This window comes from Erpetoichthys calabaricus, chromosome 1 (genome assembly GCF_900747795.2).
Source record: "Erpetoichthys calabaricus chromosome 1, fErpCal1.3, whole genome shotgun sequence".
NCBI lineage: Eukaryota > Metazoa > Chordata > Cladistia > Polypteriformes > Polypteridae > Erpetoichthys > Erpetoichthys calabaricus.
Genome location: NC_041394.2, coordinates 62,971,251 through 62,996,175, shown reverse-complemented (window position 1 = coordinate 62,996,175; position 24,925 = coordinate 62,971,251). Strand labels below are relative to the sequence as shown.

Sequence of the window (24,925 nt, the reverse complement as noted above, 5' to 3'; positions counted from 1 at the left end):
GGGGAAATTTTATGATCTTTAGGGTATTTCAGCATAGGGTTTATAAAGGACAATGTCAACATGGATTACCTAATTTATCATACCATGTACACATTCCACAGTTATTATTATTATTATTATTATTATTATTGTTATTCGCAGTTAGGAGACCCGGGTTCGCTTCCCGGGTCCTTCCTGCATGGAGAGTGCTTTGAGTAGTAAGAAAAGTGCTATATAAATGTAAAGAATTACTATTACTGTTATTTTCTCGCCAGTGAAAATACTGCTTACTAAACATAGAAATTCAAACATGATTATATCTGTACTGTTGATTTAGTGAATTTAAAGATACTTAGGAATATTTGAATTTAAACAAACTCTTTAAAGCTGTATTTGTAACAATGTGCTTTTAAAATCTGGTGTTCAAAGTGTCCCTCTGTTAGATTTGTACAATTTCCTGTTGTAAGATTCATTATTTCATCATTAGCAGACACTAGGGACAATTTAGGATCGCCAATGCACCTAACCTGCATGTCTTTGGACTGTGGGAGGAAACCAGAGCACCCGGAAGAAACTCACACAGACATGGCAGAAACATGCAAACTACACGCAGGGAGGACCCGGGAAGCAAATCGAGGTCTCCTAACTGTGAGGCAGCAGCGCTATCCACTGTGCCACCGTGCCGCTCTCACAAAATCCTGGAACTTTAATTTTCAAAATCTGTTACTACTTTTTTAAATTTTATTTATTTATTTATTTGTTTGTTTGTTTGTTTGTTTGTTTATTTGCAGTTGTCCAAAGCTTATTTTCCTGTGTGAAATAAATCTTGGCAGCTTTACATTAATCCATTATTGCAGAACTCCTATAAATTACCTGTTGTTGATGTGTTTTCAGAATATCTTATATGGCTAGTCAGTCAGTCAGTGATTCTCCAACCCGCTATATCCTAACACAGGGTCATGGGGGTCTGCTGGAGCCAATCCCAGCCAACACCGGGTTTAAGGCAGGAGCAAACCCCGGGCAGGGCACCAGCCCACTGCAGCTTATATGACTAATCAAAACTTTATTTCTTAACTTGTATACTAATTCAGAAGTCGAATATTAACTGGACCAGCAGTTTAACTGGTAGGCTGCATTACACTCAGTGCACCTTTCAAATACATGACATATGGACTTTCACTGTGTTTGACACATTTTGGGGATTTTATGAATGGGTATTTTTTTGTCTTCAAAAACCAAACAAATGAGACAAATTTAGCATTTGCATATCTGTATTTAGCAATAACGTATGTTGTTTTGCCCATCCTGCTTACTGCCATAATGACAGAGCTTGTGCTTCAAAGTACTAAATACATTTTAGTTTGGTAGTAACAATTGGAACAGCTCATTTCATGGCCAGTGTAGGCAACCCAAATAGCCACTTCGTCTGAAATTTGCCTTGTGTTTTACTTGCTACAGCTGTTAACACTGCCAGCGAACACAGTTCTATATGAATAATTGGTCATGGTGCATGCAGTTTTTCCCTGACAACCATAAACTGAAATCCCTTTCTTTCAGAGTCCTAAATGTATATAGTGCATTTATTGAACTTCTGAGCAGTAGTATTACTGTTGTTGGCATTAGCTGCAAAATTCTTAAACTTTAAAAGCTCGAAGAAGTAGTTGAAATTCACCTAAAGCCTAATCAAATCTTGAGATGAACAAGTACAACATGTCAATAAAATTTCTTAAGAATCAGTCAGTTTTTTCTTCAGTTACACAGTCATGTTTACAAAATCATTACAACAGATGCTCGGACACACATTTTTCCAGAAATGATTAGCACATGTTCTAGGGACATAAAAAGATGTTTTTTTTTATTTTTACATTAAAATAGTACTTCCTCCATATACTGTGTGAAATATGGAAAAAGTGCCTTTTGAGTACATACTGTAGCTAAAACGATAAAACTGATTGGGTTTACTTCAGTTCTGCAGTCTTTACTATTACAACGCCAATTCCAAAAAAGTTGAGACGCTGGGTAAAATATAAATAAAAATAGAATACAGTGATTTACAAATCTCATAAATGCATATTTTATTCACAATAGAACATATAAAACATATCAAATGTTGAAAGTGAGACACGTCAATATTTCATGAAAAGTATTAGCTCATTTTGAATTTGATGACAACAACACGTCTCAAAAAAGTTGGGACGTAGGTAACAAAAGCTTGGAAAATTAAGTGGTGCTAAAAAGAAGCAACTTGAGGAATATTTTGCAACTAATTAGGTTAATTGACAACAGGTCAGTAACATGCTTAGGTATAAAAACATCATCTTAGAGAGGCAGTGTCTCTCAGAAGTAAAAATAGGCAGAGGTTTACCACTCTGCAAAAAACTGAGTCTAAAATTTGTGGAACAATTTTAGAATAATGTTTCTCAATGTAAATTTTTTTAATATCTCATCGTCAACAGTACATAATACCATCAAAAGATTCAGAGAATCTGGAGAAATCTTTGCGTGCAAGAGGCAAGCCCAAAAATCAATATTAAATGCCTGTGATCTTCGGACCCTCAGGTGTCACTGCATTAAAAACAGGCATGAATCTTTTTTTTTTTTTTAAATTTTATTGAAAATCAATCTTTTGTTAAAATTTATTAAAATCAAATAAAACTCTATACACATAACTCGATTTTTACAAAAAGACAAAAAAAAAAAAAAAAAAAAGGTTCAAAACAAATCAACCCCCACCCCGGACCAAAAACAGGCATGATTCTGTCATGCAAATCACTGCATAGGCTCAGGAACAATTCCAGAAGTCTTCATTTGTGAACACGGTTCACGGTACCATCCACAAATGCAGATTAAAGCTCTATCATACAAAGAAGAAGCCAAATGTGAACAAGATCCAGAAACACTGCTGTCTTCTCTTGGCCGAAGCTCATATAAAATGGACTGAGGCAAAGTGGAAAACTGTTCTGTGGTCAGACAAATCGAAATTTTAAATTCTTTCTGGAATACATGAACACTGCATCCTCTGGACTAAAGAGAAAAGGGACCATCAGGTATGTTATCAGTGCTCAGTTCAAAAGCCTGCATCTCTTATGGTATGAGGTTGCATTAGTGTGTATGGAATTGGCAACTTGTACATCTGGAAATGCACCATCAATGCTGAAAGGTATATACAGGTTTTAGACCAACATATGTTCCCATCCAGACAACATCTTTTTCAGGGAAGGCCTTGCATATTTCAGCAAGACAATGCTAAACTGCATACTGTTATCTATTGCAACAGCATGGCTTCATAGTAGAAGAGTCAGGGTGCTGAACTGGCCTGCCTGCAATCTAGACATTTCACCAATTGAAAATATTTGGTGCATTATGAAATGAAAAATATGATGAAGATGTTGAGCAGCTAGAATCCTATATCAGACAAGAATAGGACAATATTACTCTTCCAGAAGTCCAGGAACATGTCTCCTCAGTTCCCAAACGTTTACACACTGTTGTTAAAAGAAGAGGGGATGCTACACAGTGGTAAACATGGCCCTGTCCCAACTATTTTGAGACGTGTTGCTGCCATCAAATTCAAAATTACCTTATTCTTTTCTTAAAATGGTACATTTTCTCAATTTAAACATTTAATATGTTTTCTATGATCTATTGTGAATAAAATATGGGTTTATTAGATTTGCAAGTAATTGCATTCCATTTTTATTTACATTGTACACAGTGTCCCAACTTTTTTGGAATCAGGGTTTTATTATTTCAAGATCTATTGTAAATTGGACTATTGTATAAATAGTACAAAAATATTCTTTGTGAAATGAATCAGTAATAATAAGCAGGATGTTTGTTTCTGATCCAACAACAGTGGCATATAAACACTTAGGATATAGATCAACATGTTACTTTTACAATCTACTATACATCCGGATTGTCTGATACAGCAGCATGTGGTGTTAGTGTAAACACTAGTAAATCACCTTCTATGTGCCTTGAAAACTCACTGATAAGACATTTTAATTTGTGCTTTTTAAACATGTTCTATTTACTCATCAATATTTTTAAAATAGGTTAGCTATATAGTATGTACACTGTAATGTTTTTGTTTTCTATTTTGGAACACCTCAGTGATATGATAAGACACTAGATAGTGAGGGTAAAGAGTGCTCTTTTATTTCAACTGTATTTTATATTGCTTTGTGTACTGCAGGTAGGATCAGGGACGACTTTAAATACCGATAATGAGGGATTTTCGTGGTGGGGCCTATTTTATGTTGGTTTTAACATTATTAGTTGACTTTAAGTTATTGATAATGAGGGAATTTCATATTGGGGCCACATGAGATTTTACAGAAAATACTCATTTTGTATACATACTCACTAACAATAAGATATTTACAGTAGAAAATAGTTTTTAACCCAAAACATTTCCTCAAGAAAAGTGTTTTAAAATTCAATAGTCATGCACATAAGACTGTAAAGAGAAAGTAAATTTAAAGCAACAAAATTCCACCCAATCGAACATAATCAGTCCCATATGTTGCACAGTGAGCTAAAGTTTGTTAACCTTAAGCCACTAAAAACTCCATTCTTAACCAGAACAGAGAGCTAAATAACAATAAAAATAGAAATAGGCTTGTTGAATTATACATTCTCAATTTGAATAAGACAATGAGTTGTGCAGACGTATTTTAAAACAACACTATTGAAACCCAAATATACCAAATTCTGAAGAAGCTCTGAACAGTTTCTCATAAAGAGAACCTGATTTTTTAGAGAATATAAAATACTGTTTTCTCATTGAATTGTGGAAGCTTTTAGACTAGGATTCTTCTAGTTGTGCTAGGTTAGTGAGGTACTACCAATGTACTGTAGGAAATCATGAGCCTAATCCAGTCAGAAATAACTCCAAAAGCAGCTGTAGAGAAATTTGATGTGACCATAAATCTGACACTATTACAGTATTGGGCAATGTCTGTCCTGAAGGGCTGCAGTGGCTGCAGGTTTTCATTCCAACCCAGTTGCTTAATTAGAAACCAATCCTTGCCAGTCTCAAACCTTATTTAATTTTACGTTATGTAAGTTATTCTGCAGTTGTTAGGTTCTTATAGCGTAGGATTTTTCCTTTCCAAGGATATTGTCCAAATGATTTGTAGCCTACAAAAGTATCATTTTCAGGCTGTCACATTTTTCTCTCAAGTCTTTTATTAGACCAAATAGTGCATGATGAACATTTTTATCCAGAAAGATTTCACTTTAGAGCATTCTTAAAACATGTGATCTAGCTAGGCCAGAGCTACATGGAATCGATCACAATTAGGGTCAAACCCCGATATGTTTTAGTTAATTTTAATAATAATAATAATAATTAGACATTTTATTTATATAGCACTTTTCCCATGCTTCAAGGTGCTTTAAACAGAATGTATGTCCAGTATACAATTTTAAGCTGAATTATGGTATGTTTTTCACAAATTGGTAAATAATGAATGCTTTGAATTTTCAAATTAAATTTCTTACCTGACACATAGACAAGAGTTCTCTTTATTATCTTTGCTTAAGGTGATAGCATTAACTTGGTGGTTATATAACGCAGCACAATTTGTTAGTGTTTTACAGTTATGTCTGGTACATAGAAATGCACTCACTTTAGTCTGACTTTAAACCATAACACATCATGTAGAGGAACCCCTTAATCTAAATGTATCTTTTAAAATGTCATCCTGTTCAGGGTTTGAAATATGAATATAAATAATTTTGCTCAGAAAATTCAGTTAAACTTTATTTTTATGCTCTTGTGCAATATGTGGACCTCAGGTCCTCCAATAAAGGGGAATTAAAAGGAGTGAAGTCCACCAATATAATAATAGACTTAAATATGAATTTTGAACACATAGACAACAGGGGGATATAATAGAGGCTCCCATGGATGTGAAAAAGTAAGGAGCTGTGAATATTGAGTATGTATACATCTTTTCATCAAATAAATGGAATTGGAAAACATAGTTACATGTGGTGTAGTGTGGTCATAGGGAGTGTATGTGGATATGCCCTTCAGTAGATACACAAACTCGGGTCACACTGTGTTAGGGCACCTTCATCTTGGTTGTAAGTTGAAGGTGGTAAGGTCTTTGTTAAAGTTTAGAAATGTCGAACTCATGTGCGCGTAAAAAGGAGTAGCCTGCCTGTCAGACACATGCAGGTTATGGCTTGAACATTTTGTCACAGCAAATTGTGAATGCACCTCTCACAAAATTAGGCACTCATGGTCACTCTGCCAAGATAATTTTAAGGGTCTTTCGTTGGTGAAGATATTTTCATGTTAGACCTGCAGTGTTGTGCGCCTGTGGCCTTGCCTGTGAATGTTGCATGGGGGTGTGTATGTTGTGTTAAAAGATTTGCAGCCACTGTAGACCGCACATTGAATTCATGGGTCATGTTCATGGCAGACCAGCAGTGTGATGAGTTGGCTGTACTTGTTGTCTGAGCTGTGTGTGACGTAGCACAGCTGGGTGTTCAACCATGCAAATTTTGTTAGGTCAGGCACCCTCCTGCATCTGTGCCAGCTGTGAGAGGGACTTAAAGCCCGATTTTGGTCCTGTCACCCCCCAGTGACCCAAGTCATGGACTGCGTTAAACATGTCACGGCATAGGCTGACGATTGGGATCAAGATCATGCTTCAAAGGCCCGGGGTACATGAGTTTTTGCGTGACAGACAAGTAAGCATTAAAATTTTTTATACAGTGTATAGATAATGAGAAGATGAACATAGAAAAATTATCAAACATGACTGAATTGAGGATGCCATACTCTTTGTAATTGTTTTTGTAGCAACTGCACATCTCTGTAGATCTGGTTTTGAATAATGGCCCTCATGGATTTTGAATAACATTCTCAACTTTGGGAAGTCAGAGTGCCTGGGGAAGATGCATGTAAAGTTGTGTTTGTTGTACTGTATTTATTAGTGTTGTTTATAACTGGATGCTGTGCGTTAGTTTGCCTTGTAAAGGTGTAGACATCTGTTTTCAGCACTGTTCTGGAATAAATTGCATCTAGAAATATATGGATGATTATATTTAAAGAAGATGGGGGATGGTGGTGGCAGTGGAAATAGTGACCTAGTTTTTAAGTGGGATGCTTTTAGCACATGTGTGCAGTCTTTATTTTGCATTGTTTAAATCAATATTGTTGTGGTCTTTTAGTCCGAGAGTAAATAAATTATTTCAAAACTTTACAAAGGATGCGATTTCCAAATAATAAGAAGACAGATCTAATTTTCTGTATTTTGCTTATTGTAATGTAGATATTTGACTGTTCACACCTTTTATAACCACAAAATGTGCTTCATAATACTGTATGGTTGAATATTTCTTAATTTATACAGTGCAGCAATGAAAATTTGATAGTTCCATTATTTGCACTTAAAGAATCTGTAATCATTGCATGGTTTATGTGGTTTGCATGTGCATACAGTCTCCAAAATTGGGTTTCTTGTAAGGTAAATATCAAATTTTTTTATGTTGTAATACTGGTGTATGTAGTATTTAATCTTTTTATGTTGGTTAGTATATTGGTATATTGATTGCTACTTTTTTTGTGCATTGAATTGCACTTAATCCAAACAGTTTACAGTTGGTATAACTGTATTTTATATAGTGCTGTGGCTCAGTCCATTACCATTGTGTTGAACTACATCCCCTTAGTAAACATGAATGGGACAAGAACATAAAAAAATGTATCCCTTTGGAATTGTAGAAGTATTCTAAATAGAATACACTTCAAGCAGAAACTATGTATAAAGTATGAAGGACTTTGAGACTCTAGAGCTACAACTTGTGACAGGCAAGAATATCTAATGTCCTCAATTTTTTTATAGCAATTCTGAAGACAATCATGGAAAAAATGTAGGTGAAAGAGCATGACAGTATGATGGTGCAATTAACCGGACGTCAGAAGCAATAAGTATTTAGGAGAGGAGCTGACATTTGTAGACAATGCAGATCTGGTAGCAGAAAGAAACTTTCATATTAACAGGGACGAGCCTAAAGTAAAAGTAATATTCAACATATGTATGGCTAGAGTATTCCACAGATATGGGTGTGAGTGCAAGAGTGAAAGAATTGTCTTACAGGCAGTCGCAATGACTTTAAAAAGTATATTGTGAATATTTCTCATGTACAAACTAAATATTTTTTCTACACCTGAACTAATATCAATCTTTGGAACTCAGATCATGGCCCAGTAATATTATTTGTTTTTGACAGGACTCCTTGTTTCACTGCAGATATGGCCATCTTTGAGGAGGTGAATTCTAGGAGTAAGCGATTGCTGTGCCCTCTATGTGGATTTGCAAAAATCAAGCCTTCGTAGTAAAATGATTCAGTCTACATCACATTAGCTAAGTTTCCATCCAGTTTTTTGCGACGTTTTGTTTTCGACAAACAGAATATACGTAAAAAAAATATGCGAAATTTGCTGTCTCCAGCCTGTTTCCATCCAACTGGCTTTTTATCAATAAAATGGTGTGCGTGATGACGTCATCCCCCCCAAAACGAACTGTCGCATAAGTTTTGTTGTATCGCGAAAAAAATCTGCCCTTGAGCCGTTTCCATACATAATTTTGTGTATGTCGCAAATTATCTACCTTTTGTTTTCCACGTTACACCCCCTCCACTAAACAAAGAAATGGAGAGATTATTCAGACAGTTTTTTGAAATTTGCCAGCTTACTGTTATTTCAGTTTCACAAATAATTGGAATTGTACATAATATCCGAAGACGACAGCAGAATGAAGCAGTTGCTTGTCTGATAGCCCTAGAGCTCGAAGAAAGTATCCCAGTGCGACGAAACCCACGGGTATGGGAGAGACGACGGAATAAGACCTTCTTGGAGGAGGTGGTGGAGAAACACTTCACAGAAAATCTCTGGCCGCAACATTTTAGAATGACACAGCCTGATGTTTGAGATGTTGTGTGGATTCATCAGTCCTGATGTTGCGCCCATCACAGGTTGCCACCGACCTCCGGTTCCAACCCAAAAGCGGATTGCCATCGCCCTTTACAAGCTGGCAACCTGCGCTGAGTATAGAGTAGTTGGAGAAACTTTCAGGGTTAGTAAAACTACCGTCCATCGATGTGTATATGCTGTGTGCACCGCTATTAAAGAAAAATTAATGCGGCGTTATATCAGACTTCCGACTGTAGCGGAGGCCAATGAAATTGCATACCGCAATTCCTTGGTGCATCTTGTGCCACAGATTTACGGTGCGCTGGATGGCACACATGTGCCTATTCTTCCCCCGACGGAAGGCTACCGCGATTACATTAATCGCAAAGGGTGGCCATCTATTGTTCTCCAGGCCCTTGTTGATGACAGGTGCATGATACGAGACATTTGCGTTGGCACTCCTGGAAGTGCCCATGATGCAGCTGTGTTTGCAGCATCGGATCTGTACAGGTGAGCCTACCTTTCAACATCCCTTCTCAGTGCGATAACAACTGAATTAGTACTGTAACCTGCTTCCCTTAAGGTTTTTAATTAAAACTGAAATTTGAATTAATACAAAATAACGACGTTTAATCAAAAAAAAACTCTCTTCATCAGACCATGCAAACCGCTCCGCCATTCTCGTTTTGATTGCACGTGATGAAAATGTGACACATTTATTTGCGTTAAAGCCCATTTTTCCGACAAAAAGTGTTTCCAATGTAGTTTTTCGTGAAGCGAACCCAGGTCTCCTAACTGCGAGGCAGCAGTGCTACCACTACGCCACCGTGCCGCCCACAAACTAAAGTTTCTGACCACAATTCAAAAGCATACATATTGTAATCTTCACTTGACTCTTCACATGAAATGCTCTGTGTGTCATAAAATCCTTTATTGAACTAGCATCCTAGGATGAGACTATATCCAGCATATTGCTACTATAGACTCTTGTGAAGAGAAATAATACAGTAATAGCATTATTTTTTTCCTTTAGTAGTTTTATTAATAAAAGAACCCTTACTCAGAAGTAGGGAAACATCTTTATTTGTTCAATAGTCTTATTGAATTAATAGCAAATTAAGTAACAGTATTGTGCAAAAAAAAAAAATCAAGTAAGCAATATGTATATTTTTGAATGACCACAGTATTGTACGAGCTGTGTAGAATGCTGTATCAGAATACTTATAGGATGAACTAGGAATGGGCAGTTTTTGAAAGAATGTGACAGTATTTTTATATTTTTTGTTCTGTTTTCTTATGCAGGAGGTATTACCTAATAGTAAGGTATTGGGTACCACACAAGAAGCAACTTTATCTGGGTTACCAGCTTACAGGACACACATTTGTTCACTAGAGGCCTTTTTAGTGCCCCTAATTAATCCTAGCATGTACATTGTTAGGATGAGGGAAGAAGCCCATGTGAACTCCATACAGTCAGTGTCTGAGCTGGGATCTGAACACATGACTCTGAAGCTGTTTTAAATAAAACATATTTGGACCAAACCACCTGTAGTTACTGAGAACTGTTAATTTGTTTATTATTAAGTAACTGAAAACAGTTTTACACTGACAGGACATTCTTTTGCATGGGTGTAGTGTGAAATAATGATTGACTAGATTGCAGTGTGCATGGGTGTCTGTGTACTGACTGCCATGGGCACTGGTGAGCTTTGGTTGAACTGCAGCAAGTACAAGTGAGTTTATGTTAGATTTTCAGCACTCATGCAAAACTCTAGTGTAGAGTATCAGTTTGGGCAGCTTGACAGCTAAATAGGATGACTGTGAATCAGATGAATTGGAAAAGCCAGAAGAGTATCTAAAATCCTCACCATAATCTGAAAAGTAAAAATATCAACACCAAAACAACCAATATTTTGAATTTGGTTGTGACATTGTTACAGGCATGTGAATTCTGGACATTCTTTAAAGTGGATACCAAGAAGTTCACCACATTTCTGTAATGCAGTTAAAATGAAGGACTGTCGTAAGCAACAAGATGTGGGGAAAAAATGAATAGAAAACAGTAGTAGAGAAGAATAAAGGAAAGAGATTGGTACTGTTCAGATAACAATTGCAGAATGTAGTATAGTAGGTTAATAAAGATGGTGGAACTTGGTAGTACAGCAATGTATGTTGGGAAGTTAATACAATTGCACTCTTTCCAGTTTACATAGGAAAAGTTAATCCAGTTAAATGTGGAACACTGAAAACTTTTCCACAACCTGTATAGGTTGATTTGAATCCTGTGTTTTTATTGCTGGAAGGAATATATAAGTAATGAATTGTAATTGGCACTAACACTTACCAGATTCACTGTGATTTCACAAAGATTGTGACCATTTTTTTCTTGTAAATGTTTCAAACCTGATCAGTAGCCTAAGCTTATTCTGGCATTATTGGGTGCAAGGGCATGAACCAGTACTGGACAGGTTGCCAGTCCATCACCCAGAGCACTCATGCACATACCTGCTTGCACTCAACATGGTGCAAATTTGCCAATAAACCTGTCTAAAGGAAAACTTGCATAAACAGTGGGAATATGCAAACATCATATAGGCAGTTGCTCAGCGGGGGTTCAAACATAAGATTTTGGCACTGTGCTGAGGATTGCCACTGCTCCTTCACTCATAAGGCAATTTCCAAAACCATATGCTCACAATGTCTACTTTCTCAAGTTAATGCTGTTCTTGCATATATTTAGTGTAAATATTTGACATCAATGCATTGAAGAAGTGTATTGAGTAAAAGTTATCAGTTCCTTTAAAAGTTAATTTGTGATGTTCTCCAACAGAAAACTGATAATCCAGTTAAAAATTGTGGGTAAACTACATTGTAGTCTATACTTACTTTAAGCAGCATCTGCATGTTGTCATAGTTTACAAGCAGATTGGGGCTACACTGTATAAGTGCTTTCAGATAGTTTGACAAGAACACACTTCATTGTATTGGCGTACAAACTTTCAAAATAAGACCTGATCACTGACAGTTTGGGGGTTTAGTTTAGGTTCTTCCGGTCTTCAAAAGAAGAACACCTACCGCTGTAATTTGGTAGCCAAAAAAAAGATTAGCATTGATGGCCAGTTTTTGCCTAGCATTTTTTACATATATTTTAGATATCACCTACTGAATTTTTGATTTACATAGTATCCATCACAAAGCAGACAATCACAAGATGATTTTTATAAAGCAAACAAAAGTACACTTGAAAATAGCAAGATAAAATACATGACCATTCATTAAAAACCATCCAGCATTTAACAGATGATATGTGGTCAAGTGTATTGCAGAAATGGGGCTATATTATATAGAGATAGTGGTACTTGCTTTCAGACTTCTTCTACTGCTTATACATAAAAATTAAATAGCTGAGAAGTGCTGAAATGTCTGAGGTGGGGTGAGAGCAGAAGCTGTATGAGAACTCCTCTTTGTAGCTGGGGTACATTTTGTTTTCTGGAGTGTATAAATTAAGTTTACTGGAAGGTAAAGTTCAGATGTTTTTCTGATTGGAGCTAACATCAAACCCTATGCAATTTTCTTAATATTACATCATAAGTGCCATACTGTTGTTTTGTGCTCTATGAAAGGCCTGCATTTTTTAAACAAAAGAATTTTATTTGCTATTTTTAAGTTGATTTCATAGTAGCCCAATGATCTGCGTTATTGCTGAGGTAAGATTTAATAATTTATTTAAATTTAAAAACTTGTATATTTTATTACTTTATTTACCACTAAAGCCCACATAATAACTTATATGTTTCTTGTCTTTAGTCCCTCGGTCATAGTAATTTTCTTTGGCATAATCAATAATTTTCAAAAATGATGTTAAACAAGATGATTAGATAATGAGACTGATGAAACAATGCACAAAAATGCAAGCACCACACACAGATGCCTGACAGTTTCAGTAACTTACTATGTACATACCTTTTCAATGATGTAATTCAGCAAATGTTTTTCATGGCCTGAAAATAAAGACATCTCTCTTGATTTGCTTTGGAAACTACAGGATGGATTTCATTGACACTTGCAATGCTTCCACCTAAGCATTTAAAAATATGACACAAGTTCAAGGAGAAGAATAACAAAACCACAGATAGACAGCACACAGGCTTAAGAAGTAAAAATGTATTTTCAAACTTATTTTACACAAGGCCAATGATGTTATAATGTTGCAGCAACATATGCTGTCGTTGCTATTCTCACAACTCATAACAGGCAAACACCACCACAAACTGATTTAGTTATTTACTCCAAAGAAGACAACCCTGACGCCTATCCATTTTAAGCCCTTGTGTTGATCCGATTGTTTTTTATTCTCTTTTATTTGAGTACTGGAGGTCCACAAGTTTCGCTGGTATATATTCATTCAGAAACTGCAATAGTAGCCAAGTGAAAAATATAACAACTTTAGTAAAAATTACATTTTTTAACACTAGATGGCAGTAGTCAGTTATAAATATTACTGTGCCAGTTATATCTTTTCAGAAAGATTTTTAATAATGTAATGTTGCATTAAAATGTTTCATAAGTAATGTATTCATGCAGCAAGTCCATATTCTTTTTAAATGCTGGCATTAGACACAAATCAGAATGATGTGCTAAACTCTGCAATGTTCAAAATAATGTGAAACACTGCTGTTAATTATTTTATTTGTACTTGACAAAATTAAAATCTTTCTCCATTTACATAATTGGGTAATTAGTGTAATATTCAGTTTCTGCAGTGATGTGCATATTTTTATTTTGTCATTATAAACTAGCGGCTTAATACAAAGCCATTTTTTTGGTCTGGATTTATATGTAAAACCTTAAATTATCATTGGTGAAGTACAAGAGTTAATTGTTTTTTTTTACTGGAAGTGCAATTATATTATTTTAATGTCAATCAGACATTCTGTGTTGAGATGATCAGTGTCCTGATCTTCTTTGCCTAAAAAATGATGGCAGGAAGATATTAAACTTTTTTAAATTATGTGGTCTAAATTATTTTTACCCCTGACCAAACAATCCAGAAATGTGGTTTCTAAAATTAATAAAACTTGATCATAAAAAATGTATTCATAGAAAAAGTATAGTGCAGTACTTAAGTATAATATTTACAAAAGACAGAAATCCCTCAGAAGGATTAGATGTATGTCTGAGGCTGATTTATATTTTCATTGAAACTCATCCAGTATATATTTGCTTACAGCTCTGTTGTTTGCCATAATGGAGATCTCAATGAGTCAAGGCCTTCTCATTCTACTCCTTATTCTGGTCCCATTGCTCTATGAGTGGAGTGCCACTTTTAAATATTTCTGCAAGATGGCCTTCTACAATGGCTGGATCCTGACACTTGCTGTGCTGGCTATCCCCATCTGCGCAGTGCGAGGACGCAATGTGGAGAATATGAAGTGAGTCAAGCTGTGGGGGGAGGGAATGTGTTTTTCAGGGTAGAGAAACTGTGAATATAAAGAAAGTAAAACATTTGACTATACATTCAATGCTGGTTTAAAGTAATTCAATAGTCATTGTGCAATAGGAAGTAGTTTAATATTACTTCTTCAGTCATGTTTTACTTCTGGCTTGGAATTAATGTTAGTTAACTTGGTTGTTTCTCACAATTAGTATGTGGTAGATAGATTGAGGTTAAGTTTGCCAGACTTACACTACAGCAGCCACTGTGTATAAAATCTAAAATGACTTCATAATATAATAATACTGTATGACAAACAGTCTTGATGGACTGAATGGTCTCCTCTCGTTTATCAAATTTGTTATGTTCTTATGTTCTACAAATTTTGACAGTAGGCTCCTACAAAGCAAACTATTCTGCAGAAATTAAAAATAAATACTACCATTAGCCTAAAACAGTTCCACCAGATTTCACATTAAGTCCACCTTTTCAATGAAGTTGATTTTTCAAAACCTTGGATGAATAAAATATTACACTAATCCTTCAAAAAACAATTAAATGAAACAGTTTAATTAATTAATAAATTAATAGAATACTCTCTGCCCTGGCCAACTTGATTTTGAAATATGATTTATGGAAATGCCGCCAAACATCCATTAATCATAGGGCACACTATCACACCACATATTTAATGAATTGTAAACATTTTAAAGCATTCGTTCATAATAATTAAAATAATGTTGAACTTTCAGGCATTTGTTCAAATTGCTACCACTGTTACAGATCTGCCTAATAAATACATGGCTTTTCACTACTTAAACAGCTTTCAAAAGTTATTTGAAACTATAGGACTTAATTGTATTGAATTGAATAGCACTTTTTCTTAGCCAATCCAATTTTCAAGGTTTCAGCTCTTATACCTTCTCATTGTGCATGTGGAGTTTGCACATTCTTATTGTGTCTGTGTGAGTTTTCTCTGGATACTCTGGTTTTCTTCTAACATCCCCAGAGAAGTTTTCATTGTATTGATTTGCATGTCCAAACTGATATCTGTGTGAGCCCGAGTGAGTATGTGAGTGTGATAGAGTAGAGCCATCCTTTAAGCCTGAATTTGAATAGGTGGGTTTGAGAATGTTATATTATTGTAAACTAATTAGTAATTGACACATATCCTGGGCCGGAATGCTGTATACTTAATGCATGGCAACATATTCTTTAGAGTCTGCTTCATGTTGTATGAAAACAGTAAATTCTCTTAAGGTACTGTATGTATCTCAGTCTAGCTGCAGGATTTGTATCATCTGAGACTATATTATACATGGGCACTACTTATACCTAGGACTATGGGAGGGAGAAGGTCACAAAAAAGTATATTAATTCACCCTATGTACAAACAACACACTTGTGTTTGACAGGGTACTTGATTAGCTATGAATCAAATCATAGACTTGAGAGGACAAGAAAACTAGGCTAGGTCAACACACTATTTATTGAGCTTGCCTATACTTTACCAGAGTATAGAAACTAATGTCAAAAAATCTGAATTAGTGTAAGCCACCCTAAATAATGGCGTTCATAAAAAATGTAATAATTTACTTCATTACGTAGAAGTATATAATAAACAAGAATAGTTCCATTAAACATTTGAGATACTAAAAAATCTGTGCTTCAATTTAAAATTTGTAAAAGAAATTAGAGAAAAGCCAAGCAAAATGACACCTTTTATTGGCTAACTAAAAAGATTACAATATGCAAGCTTTCGAGGCAACTCAGGCCCCTTCTTCAGGCAAGATGTAATACAGAAACTGAAGTTTCCTATGTTTATATAATAATAATACATTTTATTTATATAGCGCCTTTCCCATGCTCAAGGCACTTACAGAATAAATAAAGAACGGCAGAATATACAGTATATAGCATTGTACAAACCAGATAAATAAACAAAGAAGATTAAGACAGTAAATTCTGAAAAAAAAAACAGACAACATAATTGATGGTCTCGCACACACATACAGGTTACATGAGCATCTTGACAGAGAAGTAAACTGAGAGAAAGGTAATAAAGTCAAGTAGAGCTAAAAGCCTTCCTGAACAGATGAGTTTTGAGTTGTTTTTTAAAAGAATTCATGGAGTCAGCTGACCTGATTAATTTTGGTAGGTCATTCCAGAATCTGGGCGCTATACAGCTGAAGGCCCTGTCACACACTCTAGGACAAGAAACAACATTGGTAAATATTTAAATGATAGATTTTGAATGTAAAAAATTAATAGATTCATTCAGGCTAGGGTTAATTTAACAAGAGAGAAAAGAACAATGTATTGTCAAGATCTCTGGATAAGATAACTGTCCAACAAAGTCTTTTGAAGTTTGTAATGAGTTTTTTCAAAACAATGTGGGTCTGTAGACAGGTTGTCTGTCATTCTGAGAGATGTAAACAATCCTCATATCTGGCCATAAAACTCTTGTCTTTATTCAATCCATGTTGTAAAGTATTAAATTTTAGCATGAGTTTAACTTCCCATTCTTTTCTCTCTTGCTGTGTTTTGAAGTTGCCCATAAGCACTGTGACTTTAAAGTCCTTCTCACAGTGTCCATGGCTGTTGAAGTGGGCCGCCACAGGAACATCTGTGTGGTCATGTTTAATGTGGAACCTGTGTAAATTCATTCTCTGGCGGAGTGTTTGTCCAGTTTCTCCCACATAGAGTGCAGTGTCAGGACATTTCATGCAGAAAATTAGGTAGACTACATTAGATGATCTGCAGGAAAATGATCCCTTGATGTGATGTTCAAGTCGGCAGTGTGGTATAACTATACGGTCTGTATCATAGATGTGGGCACATGTTTTGCATCTTTTCTGTAGGCATGGAGATGTGCCATTTTCTGTTGGTTCACTTAGGGAGCCTCGGACAATTAATTGTTGAAGGTTTGGTGGTTGTCTGTATGCCAGGAGGGGAGGTTCAGGAAATACATTTTTCAGTGTTTGGTCATTATTTAGTATTGGCTGAAGTTCTTTTATAATTTTTCGAAGTGTTTCAAGATGTGGGTTGTAGGTGACAACAAGGGGGATGCGATCCTTGTTGTCTTTGTTTTTATATTCCAGAAGGTTGTCTCTGGGTATGGCAGTAGCTCTTCTTATTTGAGTGTCTGTTGTTTTCGGGGTGTAACCTTGTTTGATGAAATCTTGTCTGAGCTCCTGCAGTTGTTGATCCCGGTCTGTTGGGTCTGAGCAAATACGATTGTACCGTATTGCTTGGCTGAAAATAATGGAGCGCCTTATATGCTTGGGGTGGAAGCTATCATTTTTCAGGTAGGTCCGTCTGTCTGTCGGTTAGCCAATAAAAGGTGTCATTTTGCTTGGCTTTTCTCTACATTCATAATGGCTAACACGGTACAACACCCTAGTACTAAAAGAAATTAGTAATTTTCACCCTCTGATAGAGATCCATTTAGGGCTGGACTTATAGGAAAAGGTTAAAAATAACATCATATTCTTAATCACTGACATTGAAATAGTCTAAAATGACACCCAACATTCTTATGCTTGAAATGTGTTGTTTTTAACCTTCTGGAAGTAGCTGTTGTGGGCTAGGACTGCCAGTAAAGAATCACATATCAAAAATATTATCTCTCTACAGTAATCCCTCCTCCATCGCGGGGGTTGCGTTCCAGAGCCACCCGCGAAATAAGAAAATCCGCGAAGTAGAAACCATATGTTTATATGGTTATTTTTATATTGTCATGCTTGGGTCACAGATTTGCGCAGAAACACAGGAGGTTGTAGAGAGACAGGAACGTTATTCAAACACTGCAAACAAACATTTGTCTCTTTTTCAAAAGTTTAAACTGTGCTCCATGACAAGACAGAGATGACAGTTCCGTCTCACAATTAAAAGAATGCAAACATATCTTCCTCTTCAAAGGAGTCAGGAGCAGAGACTGTCATAAAGGCAGAGGAAAATCAATAGGGCTGTTTGGCTTTTAAGTATGCGAAGCACCGCGGCACAAAGCTGTTGAAGGCGGCAGCTCACACCCCCTCCGTCAAGAGCACAGAAAGAGAGAGAGAGACAGAGAAAAACAAGCAAGCAAAAATCAATACGTGCCCTTCGAGCTTTTAAGTATGCGAAGCACCGTGCAGCATGTCGTTTCAGGAAGCAGCTGCACAAAAGATAGCAACGTGAAGGTAATCTTTCAGCATTTTTAGACGAGCGTCCGTATCGTCTAGGTGTGCGAACAGCCCCCCTGCTCAATCCCCCTACGTCAGGATCAGAGAAAGTCAGCGCAAGAGAAAGAGAAAAGTAAGCTGGGTAGCTTCTCAGCCATCTGCCAATAGCGTCCCTTGTATGAAATCAACTGGGCAAACCAACTGAGGAAGCATGTACCAGAAATTAAAAGACCCATTGTCTGCAGAAACCCGCGAAGCAGCGAAAAATCCGCGATATATATTTAAATATGCTTACATATAAAATCCGCGATGGAGTGAAGCCACGAAAGGCGAAGCGCGATATAGCGAGGGATTACTGTATTATATAAAAAAATCCTTAGAAGAGACTTTTTTGAAGAGATTTTTTTCATGTCCCGCGAGACAAGACTTTGGCCATGAGATTTTTTCAAGTCACACCCTCCTCTTAACCATATTCAACCAAGCACATGGTACTCTCACCTCTCATTTGTGTGAATACTTTTGACAGACACAATTCCTGCTCTCTCAGCTCTTATAAATTTTAACATTTTCCTCACTTTAAGTTCCCAATTAAAAAAGATGTATTATGTCCAAATCTTGTTGAAGAATTTCATCACGAAGGATTATCAACAGAAAAAATGAGTTCATCGGGCAATCCTAGCACAGAGAAGCGATGAAGTCAAATGTATTAACGCCAAAAATGTTGTTCTGTTACGCTGCAAACTGGTTAAATGCGTGTCAGTAGACTATGCTGACTATGCTGAAACAGTTGGTGGTGACAGTGTGGAACATGAAAACATCAGCTTAGAATATTCTGAAGAATATTTACAACCGTTAACACCATCTGGTCTTCCACTGCACGTATTACTGTAGAAAGAAGGATGTATCCAAGAAAGGTAATGTAGTAAATCTTCCACGGATAACATTAGACAACAAAGGAGATCTTGATATGCCATTCGTATTAAAATATTAACAGTTTTCCATTAGAATAGCTTTTGCAAAGACAATTAACAAATCTCAGAGCCAAACATTCGAAAAAGTCGTTTTATTTAATAGAGAGAAAGAAACAAAATTTAATCATGGGCAGTTATACGTTGCATTGTCGCGATGAAAGTCCAAACACAGAATCAAAATTCAATGCGATATTGACGAAAATTGTATTCAAAAAATTGTTCTTACTGAAGTTTTACAATAAAACAAACAGAAATAAAATCATATTACACAACAAATAACTCTTAACACAACATGAAATATAATTTACTTTCAAATTATTACATTTTACTACTTTTTTAATATGGTTAATTACGCACTGTAATGTAAAATAGTTAGTTCTATCATGCTTATGTAACAATTCCCTTGAAAATAAAAATCTGTTTAAATTGTACATCTGCATTCCCATACACGAATGGCAGAACCACAAAGAGGCTAGCGCACAGCGCAGGCCCGGAGGTTGGTGAGCAGGGGGCAGAGCCCCCAAGTATTAATGATTATTAACCTAGAAATAGAATAAAATGACACTGCGCATGCATATATTATTACCAATCCCCATTTTTTCAAAGTTTTGTAAAAAAAAGTAACTTTGATCCCTCATAGCCATTAGGAGTTCAACCTCTGGGGTTGATTCATGTCGTATTCACAACTTCAGGTCCTTCTGATCATTGTTGTCGAAGATATCTATTGGTTTAATTTTTATCATAAGAGTGTACTTTCAAGCACAAAATATGGTCCAAAAATAGTCTAAATATGGGTGTTGACTAGATATCAAGACACATCAAACACAGTATATATCATATGTGGGGGTCTTCTCATACTAGTGATTCAGAAGGTGCCAGACTAAACAATTAAGTGATTTCAAAGCATTTATAAGTAATTCTTATGAACACAATATTTTTTGACCTCTTAACTACAAGTCTAAAGTAAATAGTCATTTTCAACAGGGGAAAAGGGGCTTTACTAATTTTTTGCCAAAAAAATGCTTGTACAAAATAAAATTTTATTATTTTTGGTCCCATAAACCGAATCAAACTTTTTGTTGCTCAGTGTCTGATTTCTGCCTAAATCACTTTAGTAAAAGTATGCATTTTTCACATGCTTGTGAAGCTTACTAATTGATTCCTGAAAGGAAATTCTGAGTTTGTGTTCAAAACACAGTTGTAACACCATCTGCATATATTGTCAATGGAAATAATAATTTAGGTCAACACCACTCAACTCCTTTGACAGATGTAATAAAGTGCTCATTCTATTACCTATAAAATTCAGTGTTGTATTTGTATTCACAGTATTTGTCTGTGAAATGATTTGTTGTAGATATAAAACATGTTTTGTGTCATTTACTTTTTTCAAACACTAACTTTTTTTTATGAAAATGAAAGCATTCTTAAGTATTGATTATGTCGTACACAGACTTTTCTGTTTGATATTAATATTTTGAATTTATTGTTGTCGCTACATGCATTTTAATTTTCGTTTATCAAAAATGTATTGGCCAAAAATAATATTAAATATACAGTACTTACAGATATACATAAAGCATTTTTAAATATAAAGTACATTCAAATATACATAAATCATTTATCAAAACATCAGTGGAATAGTAAACAGAGCAGTAATCATACAAAACATCTACCTACATCAGTGGTGTCCAGCTTTGGTCCTGCAGGACTATACTATGACCTTATTTTTTTATTCTAGCCATTTTCTTAATTGGTAACCAGTTTTTGCTGCTAATTATCTTTTTGACTTAATTGTATATGACTTGCTATTTAAGACTCGGACACCTCAATTGTTTCTTTTTCCTTAAATAGCAGCCAAACAATGATAAAATAAACAAGCCAACACATGGCCAGATAAACTGTGTCCATCATACAATATTTCAAAATCAAGAATGGTGAAGTTCTTAATAAAATTGATATGCTCAGGTCCACAAAAGATTTTGATGGTGCTCTTAGAAAAAAGAAAATCACCCATTCCGGAAATGACTGCTGTGCCAGAAGAAGAACAGTAATAAGCTTAAGAAAATTAAAGAACATGTTTCACTAATAGCAAGAATGAACTTCTAATTAAGAAACTAGTTGGAGTGAAGTTGACAGGAGTTTGAGGCCCTGATTTAGCTGGTCACCATTTCATATCTCATTTTTGTTTGGCTGCCATTTAATGAAAAAACAAATCTATTCAGAGGACTGAGGCTTAAAAAACACAGCAATTAAAATTAATGGAAAAGAAGTCAATTAACTGCAGAAATTGATCACTGATGAAGAAAGTAGCATGAAAGAAAACCTGGAGCCATAGTAGCCCGCAGAAGAGAATCAAAGTTGAACACCCTTGCCTACATTATAAGTCGCTACTGGAGAGGAACGAAAAAGAGAAAGATAAAGGTGAAACATTCATCAGTAGCTACACTCAATGAAAAGAGATATGGAGAGAAAAATTTTAATAGAGTAAATCTGCAACACAGAACCAAAGAGATGCCACAGTGGCAAGAATATGTAGAGGAGATAAAGGTTTTGGAGCTAGACCCTTTAGATGACATATTTGTCGCAATGTATGATTTTTAGATTGCATGTGCAGGATTTTTTTTAGAATTCTTTTAATGTTTTGGAAATTAACTTGCAGCATGACGATTGATTTTCTTTCTGGGGTATCATTTTTTTAAAACAGCAAGGATTAATAAGTAGAAAATATTAAAGGGATACTGGTTTAGATTTAGAAGAGAGTGACATGGTAAAAAAGAAAATAGGATTGAGAGGAAAGGTGGAAGCTAATAGGACTCCATGTGTCCCAAGTATGCATATTTGCCAATAGAAAAAAGAAGAATAGTGTGGATCAAACATCTGATGGGACTGGAATGTCTCAATCCCTCCATTACCAAAGACATAATTTAATGTTCAAATATCCTGCATGGTAGGGGAGTAAGATGTGGCAGAATCCAGTATTAAACTGTTGTGAAATAATGGAGTGTAGATTTGCCATCTTAATGATGCACCCAAATGTTTTTTGGATGATATATTTGGGACCTACAGTGGCAAGTGCCTTTATCATGCATTGTTTGCAGATAGTTGAATTTGTTAACTTTCCTCCAGTGGAGCTGTCCTCTTTTTTCTCTGTCTCTTGCTTCTGTGTATATACATACATACTTGTACTTAACATTTGTTTACAGTAATGTCTCTATTATCATGTTTTGGGTTAACAAGGAGAAGATGTATTGTAACTGTTGTTAATTGATCAATTTCTCCTATAAGTACTTTAATATTGAATACCCATTAGTGCAGATAGCTTTGCCTATTGTATAAAACTAATTTGCTGTTGTGTCCACTGTTTATTTTCTTTTTCTGTTTTCTCTAATTCTGTTTTCCAGCATCTCCTATTTCTTCATTCTTCTGTTAGCATTTGTTGTCTCTCCCCTCCCTCTGTCTGTATATATTTTTTCATGCTATGTTATTACATTCTTGATCAGATTAAATCTGTAATATGCTATTCCCTGGCAAAGTCTAAGACTGCTTTTGTAAGCTGATCTTTTGAGGCATATCTCTTTATGAACTGAAGGAGTTTATTATGTTGGTAATGTTACCTCTGATGGGTGGGCTTGAAAAGTGCCAAACGGAAGGCTCATGGTTTATTTAATGTTATTGACATTTAGGAAATATTTCTGAAGTAATTAAAAGTACTGATGCCTCTCTGTAGGAAATTTAGTTTCATACAAGTATTAAATCCAGCTATCACTATTTTTAAGGGTCTTGCAATTCATGCTTCTGCACATCAAGTACTTGTATGGTATCAAGATTGACGTAAAGGGCTGGGAAAACTTCCCTGTGAAAGAACAATATGTGGTGGTATCAAATCACCAGAGCTCTCTTGACCTGTTGGGTGAGTCTGCCTGTTTGTACATATTATTGGTTAGTAAATATACAACTACAATGTACATTCATGTTTGAAGAAAATGTCCTGCAAATACAGTACAAGACCTTTTATTTATTACCTTCAACATTTCATTATGTAATATAGATCAGTAAGGCATAACAGCTTATAATTTAAAAACCTAATTTAACAACTATTGCTTAATACCACTGTCTGCTAGTAACCAACATTGTTACTGTACCCTTGTTTTGTTTAGAATATTATGCCTCTGAGTTATTTATTTCATAAAGAGCCTAACATTTACATAGGATTTTGCTGTAATATAGTTGAATCGTGATTACAAATATGGTGAGTCAATAGGACTATTCCAGATATAAAGCATTAAAAAGCAAAGCATGTAAAGCATTGAGAAATGCAGGGTTTCCTCTGCTTTTTCTTACTTTATTTCTGCACTATTAAGTTAGTTACAAACTTTCTATGCAAAGTAAATGGACTGAATCACCACTATTTTTTATATTTTATTTTAATGACTTGTTACTTGATTTACATGTGTATGACCCATTTTTCTGACAGCTCTTTTTTGTATCCTTTTATATTGCGTGTGTGTGTGTTTTTCTTTAGACAATAAATGTTTGTTATGATGCTGTTCCACTTGATCTCAGACAATATTCTGTTCTGTTCTGCCTGTTTGAGTCACTGACTGTCAGTTTTTCTGCTTCCCTTAGTGTGTTTATATTTCTGTTGAAAGATTTCTGAGATGTGCTTTTCTATACTCTGTTAAATATGACCCAGGCAGTGTCTTCCCTCTAGCTGCTGAACAAGGTTACCATTGCAAATGTCAAAAAGTAAAGCCACTTAAAATTAAGTTGCATACAGGCTATTCTTTTCTAACAGATGACTGTTGAGTGGGGCTCATCAACAACATTTGATAGATTCTTATGCTTACTCCAGTTTAATAAGGAACTCTAAGAGCTTTTTTTTATTAGCTTAATTAACTAGATGTTGCTGTGAGCCAATCAGCTGAACACTGATAAGTAAGCAAATATGCTTACAGCAGTGTTTTTAATTAAAGATGGATTTTTCTTTTCTGGGCGGCTATCTGCACTGTAAATGCAAGGATACTGCTTATTCTCAGAGACTTCTGAGGGTAGCATAGAAAAATCAAACATTTTTCTGTAAGTACTTACTTACTCGAGACAAAGGAAAAATAAAAACATCTGGAAATTGTTGATTAAAAACAAATGCATCCACATCTCTTGTATGGCAGGGTTCACGTTGCAGCCTGGAGGTGTGAATGCAGAGGTTTGGGCAACCTCCCAAGAACCATTGGGCACAAATCATGAGAGACTGGGGAAAGAATGTGTACTAGTTATGTGGAGTGATCTAAAGTGAAATTGATAGTAACAGCTTAATGAATGGAGAATGTGTCTCGAGTTTTGAAAAATATTTTCATTCTGTATTAAGTGACTGAGCTTCCTAGTGTAGACAATTACATTTTGCTGGCAACCTTCCGAAATTATTTTTTTTTATTATTGATAT

General features: G+C 35.4%; 1 protein-coding gene across 1 annotated transcript in view; it reads left to right on the top strand.

The window, feature by feature from the left end:
• LOC114650912 (1-acyl-sn-glycerol-3-phosphate acyltransferase alpha-like) overlaps nt 1-24,925 on the top strand; it is a 58,756-nt gene that overhangs the window by 9,731 nt on the left and 24,100 nt on the right. Inside the window, exons 3-4 of the mRNA XM_028800842.2 lie at nt 14,145-14,346; nt 23,262-23,395. Of these exons, the coding sequence (XP_028656675.1) occupies nt 14,162-14,346; nt 23,262-23,395 (319 nt within the window). The 5' untranslated portion in view covers nt 14,145-14,161. The remainder of the gene's footprint in view (nt 1-14,144; nt 14,347-23,261; nt 23,396-24,925) is intronic.